We start from the raw sequence: 12,219 nt of genomic DNA on the forward strand, positions 1-12,219 counted from the left end.
CTGACCGGTGTGAGGTGATACCTCATTGTAGTTTTGATTTGCATTTCTCTAATGATTAGTGATGTTGAGCATCCTTTCATGTGTTTGTTGGCAATCTGTATATCTTCTTTGGAGAAATGTCTATTTAGGTCTTCTGCCCATTTTTGGATTGGGTTGTTTGTTTTTTTGATACTGAGCTGCATGAGTTGCCTGTATATTTTGGAGATTAATCCTTTGTCAGTTGCTTCATTTGCAAATATTTTCTCCCATTCTGAGGGTTGTTTTTTCCTCTTGTTTATGGTTTCCTTTGCTGTGCAAAAGATTTTAAGTTTCATTAGGTCCCATTTGTTTATTTTTGTTTTCATTTCCATTTCTGTAGGAGGTGGGTCAAAAAGGATCTTGCTGTGATTTATGTCATAGAGTGTTCTGCCTAGGTTTTCCTCTAAGAGTTTTATAGTGTCTGGCCTTACATTTAGGTCTTTAATCCGTTTTGAGTTTATTTTTGTGTATGGTGTTAGGAGGTGTTCTAATTTCATTCTTTAACATGTAGCTGTCCAGTTTTCCCAGCACCACTTATTGAAGAGGCTGTCTTTTCTCCATTGTATACTCTTGCCTCCTTTATCAAACATAAAGTGACCATATGTGCGTGGGTTTACCTCTGGGCTTTCTCTCCTATTCCATTGATCTATATTTCTGTTTTTGTGCCAGTACCATACTGTCTTGATTACTGTAGCTTTGTAGTATAGTCTGAAGTCAGGGAGCCTGATTCCTCCAGCTCCGTTTTTCTTTCTCAAGGTTGCTTTGGCTATTCGGGGTCTTTTGTGTTTCCATACAAATTGTGAAATTTTTTATTCTAGTTCTGTGAAAAATGCCGTTGGTAGTTTGCTAGGGATTGCATTGAATCTGTAGATTGCTTTGGGTAGTATAGTCATTTTTACAATGTTGATTCTTCCAATCCAAGAACATGGTATATCTCTCCATCTGTTTGTATCAGCTTTAATTTCTTTCATCAGTGTCTTATAGTTTTCTGCATTCAGGTCTTTTGTCTCCTTAGGTAGGTTTATTCCTATAATAACTTTTTTTTTTAATTAAAAAAAAGTTTTTATATTTTATTTATTTATTTATTTTTGGCTGCACTGAGTCTTTGTTGCTGCACGCAGGTTTTCTCTAGTTGTGGCGAGCGGGTGTTACTCTTCATTGTGGTGCGTGGGCTTCTCATTGCGGTGGCCTCTTGTTGCGGAGCATGGGCTCCAGGCATGCGGGCTTCGGTAATTGTGGCACACGGGCTCAGTAGTTGTGGCTCGCAGGCTCTAGAGCGCAGGCTCAGCAGTTGTGGCGCACAGGCTTAGTTGCTCCGCGGCATGTGGGATCTTCCCGGACCAGGGCTCGAACCTGTCTCCCCTGCATTGGCAGGCGGATTCTTAACCACTGTGCCACCAGGGAAGTCCCCTTATAATAACTTTAAATGGCATATAATCTAAAATAATTTTGAGTCACTATGCTGTACACTCGAAACTAACATAATATAATAAATCAAGTATATATTTTAAAATATTTGTATGCTCCTTCTGTGTTTACTACAATCTGGCACAGTGCCTAATTATCAGTTTTCAGTATGTATTGAATGAATGTTGCCCCTAATCCCAGTCACAGATGAAGAGGGCAACCGGATCCATGGGTATGTGTTTTGAATATTCTTTTTCAAATATGGGAGGTGGGTCGGATGGAGCGCATTAGGCCGTCCTTGTGATGAATCAGTCCTTCTAGTGAGTGAGTAAGTGAGTGAGGCTGTCTCCAGACAAAGAGTGAGGGTGGGGGAAGCAGCTTATAGACTTGCAGCAAAACAGAAGGCTGTCCTTGGCCTGCCCAGAAACAAAGCAGGGCCCTTATTCACCTTAGCAGCCTTCATGCTGACTAATAAATGAGTGAGCCCCAATCCCATCCCAGGGCAGTGCTCCTTTTGTTAACGTGTTAGAAAAAAGTCAAACTCTTTGACTCAGGTAATTTTAAACCCTTGCCAAGCTCAGGCTCATCAAAAAAAATTGTACTTGAGATATCATATTAGGTACAACAGGTCAAATACGTCTTATTCCTAAAGCAAGCTTAGACACCAAACAAATATTTCCCATGAAAGTTTTTGTTTGCATTCTAGGAAATGATCTGCTTTGTTTAAATTCAAGGTACCCAAAACTAATTTAATTGCTCTTTTGCTCTGTCCCAATGTACTGGCTAAATTCTGTGGGTTACATGAATAGTACACAAAATACACTTCAATTTTAAAATAAGAAAGGTGAATGATGCATCCTGTGCCCACCATCAATGATCCAAGAAGAGAAGTGATTTTTTGTGACCTGGCCATGCTTTGTGTATCTCAGCAGTTCTCAATCCTGGCTGCACCTTAGAATCACCTGGGAGCTTTAAGAAAAATACTAATGCTCAGGCCACACCCTAGACCAAAGGAATAAGAATCTCTAGGAGTGGGGGCAGGGGCTTTAGCATTCTTTAAGCTGCCAGGTGATTCCAGGGTGCAGCCAGATTATACCTCAGCTGCTTCCCTAGAGGAGTCTCCTGTAATGTCTGCTCCCTGCTTGTCCATCCTGATCACCTTTGCATTTCTTCACGTGGTTTTTGGCCTGAAACCAGCCAAGGAAGAGGGAATGCTAAACAATGGGAAGCAGAAGCCAGAGTCTCCCAAATGAGGGATCAGAAATTTCTAACATATCGGAAGGAATGGAGGAACAGCAGGACTGTTTGAAGGATATGACGATTCAAAAGATAGGAGATATCCCTGGAGATGGTTTATAAAGTCTTTGTTCAATTCTAAGACACTGGTTTTACTGCAAGATCCTACATCTAATTTGGATTTTAAGAATGAATTTTCACCTATTCATGCTTCTGAGGCTTGATTATATAAGCTTTCCTCTTTCCCTCCCCTATTCCTTTCTCCCCTCTTCTAAGTTTCTGTTTCCTTGTCTTCCTCAGGCCCATCAGTTTCAGTCTTTCCCTCCCTTGCCCCTGTCTCTCTCCCTCTAATCCTTCACCAGCAGCTCACGTTCCTCCTCACCCCGCCCCCAACCCAGACCTCTCCTGTTCTCTCTCTGTGTGTCTTTGTCTCCCTGTCTCTGTCTCTCTTCTTTCTGGTCTCTTTTCTTCCCACTCACTCTCTATTTTCGTATGTCTCTGCATCTCTAGGGGTCTCTGTCTCCATTTCTCACTTTCAGCTTTTCTGTCTCTCTGCCTGTTTTTGTTTCTCTCTCCCACCCATATCTTTCTCTGTCTCTCTGTATCTGACATTGTAAGAGTCTCTCCCTCCCTCATTCATCTCCCCACCTTTTGTCTTTCTCCCTCCTGATTTCTTTCCCTCCCAACCTCCCTCTCCCTGTTCACGATCTCTTCGTGTCTATGTGCGTGCATATGAAGGCATCTAGGTGTCCGGGTCTGTCCCCATTTATTTCTCAGTCTCTGTCTCTTTCTCTCCATCTCTCTCTCTCTGTCTGTATCTCATTCTCTATCTTTTTTTCCTCTGGTTATCTCTTTCCGTGTCTGTCTCTTTTTCTGTTTCTCCTTTATCTTTCTCTCTCTAGCTCTTTCTGTTTCTCTCTCTTCCTCTCACCCACACGCTACTCTGTGTGCTTGCTCTCTATCAGTCCTCTTGTCTCCATGACCTTCATTTTTGTAATGATTTGTAGGCAGGGGCCTTGACTGAGCTTGGCTTCACCCAAAGATGCCTGCATTTTCCTTACTGACTGAGAGGAGGGAGGATGATGAAGAAACACAAGTGAGCGCACACGCATCCTGGTGCCTTTCTTATTTCCCCCAAGACACCACGATACTGCCTGCAGGCCTGGGGCCGGATGAGCGGGGGTGTGGACAGCCTTCCTGCCAGGGGAGCACAGCCCATGCAGGCCGCTGGGTCGGGAGGGGTGCTGGGGGGTGGTTACCGCTGCCACTGGAGTCCGGCTTCCTCTCTGGTCTCAGCCCCTTCATCACACAGATGCTCTCCATGACCAGCTTGACAGGACCTGGTGGGTTCTGCATCGACTTCACCAGTGAGATGTCTGCTGGGTTCAGGGTGTCCAGTGCCGCAAGTGCAGCCTCCAGGGCCGGCATCGCCTCTGCCAGATCCCCTTCACATTCGTTCTGCAGGCGGCACAGAGACAGAAGGGGTGAGTGCCTGGTGCCCGGCACACTGGGGGTGAAGCAAGCTCTGCTCCTGGGGGAAGCAGCAGAAGTGAGAAGAGGTGCCTCCCGCCCCAGTGTCCTTCCAGGACAGTGCTCCCTCCCGGAGGTTCGCATGGCGAAGGTGGCTCTCACAGGCAGCAGGGAAGCATGCATGCATTTGGGAGCTGTGGTTTGGATGCCTTGGACATTTGAGAATTTACCGGTTTTGCGATCTTAAAAAAATCAAGCTTTTGGTTTTTAATGAATTCCCAAGAGGTATATGCAGTGAGTGACCTCATACCCATTGATCAAGGATGGGTTGAGAAGATGAAGTAAAGAATGAAGCCTAGGGGTGAGTGACAGATGGGCAGGGTATTAGGGCAAGTTTGGGGAAGAATAAGGCATGAGGGGTGGGAGAATGTCAGAGATGGGGTGAGGGTCTGGGATGCACTGTAGCTCAGAGATGGGGTAGGGGTGGAGCTGGGGATAGGGTGGAGTTTAAGGCAAGACTTTAAGGAGGAGGAATGGGGATAGAGATTAGAGCTGGGTAGTGAGTTCTGGGAAAAGGAGACCATATATGTTTTGTCCATTATTTCTTTGTTTGAAAACAAAGCTAATATAATGGAATATTATTCAGCCATAAAAAGAAATGAAGTAACAATTCATGCAACAACATGGATAAACCTTGAGAACATTATGCTAAGTGAAAGCAGCCAGATAGACACAAAATGCCACCTGCTCTATGATTCCATTCACGTGAAATGTGCGTAAAAGGAAAACCCACAGAGGCAGAAGGTAGGTTAGTGGTTGCCAGGGGCTGGGGAGAGGGAGGAATGGCTAGTGACTGCCAATGGGTACAGGTTTCTTTCTGGGTAATGAAAATGTTCTAGAAGTAGATAGTGGTGATTGTTGTACAACTTTGTGAATATATTAAAACCTCTGAATTGCATGATTTAAAAAGGTGAATATTAATGGTATGTGAATTATATCTCAATTTTTTTTAAAAAAGGGAAGATTAACATTATAAGATTTCAGAATTTTATAGATTACAGTTGGCCCTCTGTACCTGTAGATTTGGAACCACAGATCCAGAGGGCAGACTGCAGGGGCTTGAGCATCTACGGATTTTGTTATCTGTGGGGTCGGGGGCCGGGGGGGTGGGGAGGGCTGGACCCAGTCCCCTGCAAATACAACTGCATTTAGCAGTTCAATTACCAAATCCTCCTCCAACAACAACAATGAAACGAGGACTCGAGAGGTAAAATGAGTTAGCCAATGTCACAAAGCTGGTTAGTCAATGAGCCAAGCTCCAACCCTGGGCCCCTGGCTCCCCACTCAGTGAATTTTCTGTTAGTCTCCCAGCGCAGGGACTGATCACACAGCCATGACTGAAGTGAAACTTCACAAGAGAATGTTAAAAGCAGCATGTGTCGAAGTCTATGTCCTGCACGTTTATTGTGATAAGCAAACAAAATAAAGGAGGTTCCACCTTCTTACATACAGGTGTGTGCACATGTGTATATATACACGCGTGTGTATATCACAGATTCTTTATTTTAGGTTTTCTGCTTTTCCTATAAACTTATAGCAAGGTTTTATTTGGCTTCCTTATATTAACCCCCACCCCCTGATGAGCCACGTTAGATATCCCCAGTATCAAAATGGAACGTCCTGCTTTGGATGGTAAGAATGGCTCAGTTCCAGGGGCAACTCAATTTGCCCCTTCTTCAGCCCTAGGATATGTGCCAGAGTGCAAGACAAGGGGAAGGACCAGAGCTGACCCCTGCTGCTTCTCATGACCAGCTTCAGAAAGGGTTTGGTGGCAGAGGAGACTACGGGTATTGGCTCAGCTACATCTTTGGATTCTCAGTAGATTTCAACCCTCCCAGGCGCCCCTGGTGTCCTATTATTGACAGTTCTGTGTTCCTTTCTTATAATGTGCCAGACAACTAGTGGTCCGCATTCACATTATGCCTCCCAGTGGCCCGGTAGCTCTGCTTCTTTCCTAAGGGTAAGGCCTGGATTCTAGCAAGTTTGTTTGTTAAGTGACTCAAAAGGCCTCTCATTGTAACATTATCTCTAGCAGTGATTCTCAACCCTGACTCTGCATCAGAGTCACCGAGGAGCATTTAGGGCATCCTCATGGTCAGGCTCCACACCCAGGGATTCTGATTCATTCAGTCTGGGTGGGGTCTGGGCATTCGCATTTTTAAAACTCCAAAGCTCTGTTGAGAGATTCCAGCTGATACTCTGGAAACACTGAAAACAAGGCAGGAAGGAACAGACTTCAATGCCCAATAGGGGAATGGCTACTTGATAGGTGAAGCACCTACTTAAAATGGTCATTAAAAATGATTATATGACATTTTGGAAAAACATTTGTGATAAGCTGTTAAGGAAATTAAAAAGCGTAAAGCAAATCACAGTTATGTTATGATTGCAATAACAAAACTATCCACGTGTATAGACAGGAACTAGAGGAAAACTTGGAAAATTTGAAAGGTGTTAAAGTTGAGCTCTTAAAAATTCTTTTGTATGTGTTATGACACCATTTGTTTCTATGATAAAAAAATATTATAATTTAAAAATGACCTCTGTGGGGACTTCTCTGGTCATCCAGTCGTTGAGAATCCGCCTTACAATGCAGGGGGTGCAGGTTTGATCCCTGGTCGGGAAGCTAAGATCTCACATGCCGCAGGGTGGGGCAACTAAGCCTGCACGCCGCAACTACTGAGCTCGCCAGCCACAACTAGAGAGAAGCGCGTGAGTCCGCACACTCTGGAGCCCACGTGCCACACAATGAAGATCCCGCGTGTGGGCCGCAACTAAGACCTGACACAGGCCCCCCCCCCCAAAAAAACACCCCAAAAAATAAAATAAAAATGACCTCTGTGGCTTAGCAGTGCACAGAGCAGCAGGGCTGTTTGAGGCATGTGAAGCACAGTGCTTGCGGATGAAATGTAATCAACCCTGCAGTACTCCTGACATCATTTATTATCCTTGTTACGGGGGAAAGAAATGATCCATTAGCTTAAAAAGAATCGACCAATGTAAGCAAACCATTTTATTTGGAAGCAAGCTCTTGTTTGAAGAATGGTCAGAAGAATTTTCTAACTGCTAAGTGGAGACACAGGGACAAGCATCTTCAGCTAAGTGCCAAGAGCCTTGGAGTCTGATCCTACCAACTAGCTGTGCAGCTCTGCAAAGTCAATTTACCACTGAACCTCAGTGTTGTTGACGTCTAGACATTGATGCCTGTCATTAGTAAGTCCAAAGTCATTGTGATAATGGAACCGTATACTTGAAAGTGCTTGGGGAAGTATATAACATGCACATTAATCAGATTTTCTTCTAATATCTGAATATAGGTGAAGCCCTTCCCAGGACTGTTCTTCTTTGGTATAAGAATTACCTTCAAATGGGGTCCTCTAGATTCAACAATCTGTCATTTGACAAATATTTACTCCACACCTATGACATGCCAGCCACATTTGAGCAAAAACGTGATTGAGGTGAAGGAGATAGCCAGAGGGAACAGCCAGTGCAAGGGCCCTGGGATGGGAACATGCCTTGTGTTTGTTTGGGGAATAGCTAGGAGGCTGGTGTGGCCAGAAGAGTCAATGAGGGGAAGGTAACAAGAGATAAGGTTAGATCTTGTTGGGGCTTATAGGACTTGACTCTGAGTGAGATGGAGAGTATTTGTAAAACAATAATGCTTCCTGGAGAGAGCCAGGTGTCATTTACTAGCTATGTGATGCTGGGAAAGCATCCTTTCAAGCCTCACTTTTTTCCTCTGCAGGATGGGCATGACCATGCACATTCTGCAAGCCTTTGTTAGGCTCTAGTGAGATGAACCCTGAAAATGCTGGTTCCCTTTCTTCTCTCTCAGCAGTTTATACCTTGATTCCTTGAGCAGTGGCGGCAGCAGCATTGGCTTCTTCTTCATCGGCTTGCACCAGAAGTTTCTTGGCATCGGCTTCTCGCGTCTCCCCTTCAATTTTCACCATCATCTTAGCGGTCTCCTCAGAGGTCTGAATGAGTTGGGGTTGGAGGGCAGTCAGTTCTACTTGCATGACGGCCACCTAGCAAGGAGAGGAAGGTGGGAGGGGTGCAGGGTCAGCTATGTCAATGCCGAAAATGGCATGGCTGGCAAAAGTTGAAACGATGCTCTAACCTATGACACACGCAGAAAATACTAATGATTTTAATGGTACTGGGTACATATTTGTTGGCTGGAGTTTCTCTCTTTGATCTTTCAATATTTCGTTACTGAGTTCATGCTATGTGTTGTCGTTACCAAGCTCTGTGGCAGGCACTATACATATAACAGTAAACAAAAAATGTTTTTAAAGACACAACACAGAAAAAGATATTCCTCCTGCATTGAGCCTACACTCTAGTGTTGGGGGCAGCGAAAGACAGAACAAAAGTAAGTTAGGGGGAAAAAAAACCCTACATTTTTTAAGGCTGTGAAGGAATCATACATGGCTGAGAGAGCTGGGATAGAAGGAACTTTCAAGGCCATTTTTCCCCAACAGTCTGATGCTCTCTAGAAAATTCCTGCCAAGTAGTTTTCTGGCCACTGTTTGAACACTCCTAATGGTGGGGAGCTCGCCACCTCTCAGGGGAGCTGGGCCATTTTTCAGGCAGCTGAACACATTAGATTTCCTGATAAGGAGCTGGAATTTACCCCCAGGCAGTTTTTCCCCACTGGTCCTGATTCTGCCTTCTAAGGCAGCTCAGATGCTTATCTGAAGAGAGTTTCATGACCTTGAACCCACTGTCCACAGAAAGCCCACATGAGAGAAGAAGCATAGCATGCTGGCCTGGTTAGGAACACAGACTCTGCAGTCATGCAGATCTAAGTTTCAGTTTTGGCCTCACAACTTGCATCAGCTACTCACGAAGCTGTGTGATCATGGGCAAGTTGCCTGGCATCTCTGGGTCCTTGGTCTCTTTGTGTGTAATGTGGTGATAACAGTACTTTCCTCATATACAGCACCAGGCACGTGGTAGGGCTTCAGTAATGTTAACTGGCACCACAGTCTCTTTACTGGTCTAGACTGTCTCAGGTCATTTTGCTGCTCAACACAGTTTGCTCACCCTTGTCTGGATAGACTCCAATTTTCAACATCTCTCTAAAAGCTAAGGACCCTGAATTGGACCCAGCAACTGCAGGAGCAGAGCAACAGAGGCACCTCTGATGTTCTTTCCCATCCCTGTGCTGCATGTTGGTGGGTCTGCTGTACTCAGTGACAGGTCAACCTACTGCAAACCATTCAGTTGCCTGAGTTCTTTTTTTTTTTTTTTTTAACGTTTTTATTGGAGTATAAATGCTTTACGATGGTGTGTTAGTTTCTGCTTTATAACGAAGTGAATCAGTTATACATATACATATTATCCCTTCCTTAGTTCTTTACTGGTGCTGAAAATCCACATCTTAATATGGTTTTGTCAAGTGGCTCAAGCACAAGTCAATTACTAATTTATATGCCAGGCATTTTGCTAAGGGTTACACTTGTGTCAGCTCATTTAATCTTCATAATAGCCCTATGAAGTGAAGACTGTTATTATCACTTCTTTTTATAGAAGAGGAAACTAAGGCCCTAAGAGGTGAAATAACATCTTCAAGGTTCTATAGCTGATAAGTTATAAAGCTGGAATTTGAGTCCAGGCCCTGCTCTTAACCACTGCCTTATTCTGCCCAGTTCCCCACGAGAGTATCCAGGGCTGGGGCAAGGGTGAGGTGAGTAAGGCACTTGCCTTGGGCACAAAATTTAAGGGGGCTCCAAAAAACTCAGTATTCAAGATAAATAGTATTTTACTGTAATGTTGTAAAAAGTTAAAATTAGTTCACAAAGATCCATGATGAACACAACATCAAAATCTTAAAGACAGACAGGGCTGGGTTTAGGCCAAGCAAGTGAGGTGAGTTCTGCGAGCACAGGGTCAGAGGCTGTCTTTATTTTATTTGGTGTTCTCTTGACTTCTGCACCTGAACAAGTGCTTTACCGCATCCAATTAGTCTTGGACCTCTTTGTCCCTGTACTATTTTGGCAGCGCTCACCTGTGAAGCGGCAAATTCAAGTTTCTGCAGGCCTGTCAGGTAGCGGTTCCTCATCATATCCACCTCTTGCCTCTTCCTATTCAGGAGCGTCTTGAAGGTTAGGATCAATTCGAGGTAGGAGGTGGGGGTAACGTAGTTGTGCCTGCGAAGTGTGTTGTAATAATCAAGCGACAGCTTTCTCACACTCTCCTGGAAATATTTGCACATGGAGATGACCCTGCCGAGGACACAAGGTGGTTAGGCAGGCCCAGCTTGCTCCAGAGAGATGCAGTACAGCCTTGGTTCACAGACGTGAGGATGTGAGAAAGCCACTCACTATGGCCCAGTAGAATCCCAAATTCTCTGAAGCATGTCAACAGAGCCTCGAGAATGATTGGGTAAGTATATATTCTTACTAGGATGATTTTTGATTAGGTAATTTAATCACTTTTGTGACTCACCAGGGCTTAAGCAGGAGTTCTTAACCTTTGTCAGTCTGGTGAAGCCTCTGGACTTTGCAGAATAATGTTTTAAAATGCATAAAATAATATATAGAGGGTTACAAAGGAAACCAATTATGTTGAAAGCGTTTTCAAAATATTTTAAAAACCAAATTTATGATATAGTAATACGTGTGCTTTTATTTATGCATGAAATCAGGGATCAGCAGACTTTTCCTGGTAAGGACCAGATAGTAAATATTTTAGGCTTTGTGGGACGACTTCCCTGGTGGTCCAGTCGTAAAGAATCCACCTTCCAATGCAGGGGACGTGGGTTTGATCCCTGGTCAGGGAACTAAGATCCCACATGCCGCGGGGCAACTAAGCCCGCACCACAACTACTGAGCTCACGCGCCTCAACTAGAGAGCCCGTGTGCTGCAAACTACAGAGCCCATGTGCTCTGGAACCACTTGCCAAAACTACAGAGCCCACGCACCCTGGAGCCTGCGCACCACAACTAGAGAGAGAAAACCCGCACGCCACAACTAGAGAGAAGCCTGTGCGCCATGACAAAGAGCCCGTGCACTGCAACGAAAGATCCTGCATGCCTCAACCAAGATCCCATGTGCCGCAACTAAGACGCGACGCAGCCAAAAATTAAAAAAAAAAGAAAAATTTAGCCCTTGTGAGCCACATGGTCTCAAGAGCAACTATTCAACTCTGCCACTGTAGTGTGCATGGCTGTTTCCCAATAAAACATTATTTACGAAAATAGGCTGTGAACTAGACTTGGCCCGTGGATCATCATTTGCCGACTGTGGCATTAAATAGTAAGATTGGACAGCAGATCTAACAACTACCATCATTTTGAAGGAAATGATATATTTGGGGCATCTGTAATGACTGAATTATTAGATAGATATTAGAATTATTAGACAGAAAATAACTGTGATTCCTACTGGTAACAAAGTCACACAATCCTACATGTAGGGTTTATTGCCTACATTCATCATTGAAAGAAATGCAAAGTATCAGTTAGATGTCAGTGAAAATGAAGATGTACTTTTTCCCTACTCACATTCACTGTCCCCCTGAATTCTGTTCATGAGCCTATGGACCCAGGTTAAGGGTCTTCTGGCCTAGAGAACAAAGTTCAAAGTTCTTAAAAGCCATGAATATTCTGACCGCTACCTATTTCTTCACTTTCTATTCATTCATTTAATAACCAGTAATTGAACCTACTATGTACCAGGCACTTGCTAGGCACTAAGGCTACAGAAGTATACAAGAAGGTGATATGACCCCTGTCTTCATGGGACACCTAGAGTGGTCAACAGTCTTAACCCTTCTCTTACTGTAGCCAAAATTCAGTGCTTTTTTTTTTTCGTTTGTATATCTGTGCTTTATACAAAAAAAGAGTAAGTTATTTTCATAACAAAAAACCCTCACGAGAACCAGTTTTCATCCCCTTGGCAGCAATATCACCCCTCTTGAGAATGCATGCTCTAAGACTATTGAAATAGCTATAGTATTATATCCAGGTTCTCATAGCTATGACAACAGTGCATCTCTAGGACAATTCTGAACAATGA

The 12,219-nt window shown here is 44.0% G+C and overlaps 1 protein-coding gene across 15 annotated transcripts in view; it reads right to left on the reverse strand.

Moving 5' to 3' along the window:
• The window catches only part of DNAH3 (dynein axonemal heavy chain 3), a 209,385-nt gene that overhangs the window by 33,324 nt on the left and 163,842 nt on the right, over nt 1-12,219 (reverse strand). For all 15 annotated transcript variants that reach the window (XR_014254974.1, XM_082430917.1, XM_082430912.1 and 12 more), the window contains 3 exons: nt 10,208-10,424; nt 8,040-8,222; nt 3,921-4,119 (listed from right to left, as the gene is read on the reverse strand). Coding sequence is in view for 14 of the 15 variants with exons in the window: in XM_082430917.1 (XP_082287043.1) it covers nt 3,921-4,119; nt 8,040-8,222; nt 10,208-10,424 (599 nt within the window). In the remaining variant the exon portion in view is untranslated. The remainder of the gene's footprint in view (nt 1-3,920; nt 4,120-8,039; nt 8,223-10,207; nt 10,425-12,219) is intronic.

The sequence above is a fragment of the Balaenoptera physalus genome (assembly GCF_965194825.1).
Source record: "Balaenoptera physalus genome assembly, chromosome: 16".
In the NCBI taxonomy this organism is placed as follows: domain Eukaryota; kingdom Metazoa; phylum Chordata; class Mammalia; order Artiodactyla; family Balaenopteridae; genus Balaenoptera; species Balaenoptera physalus.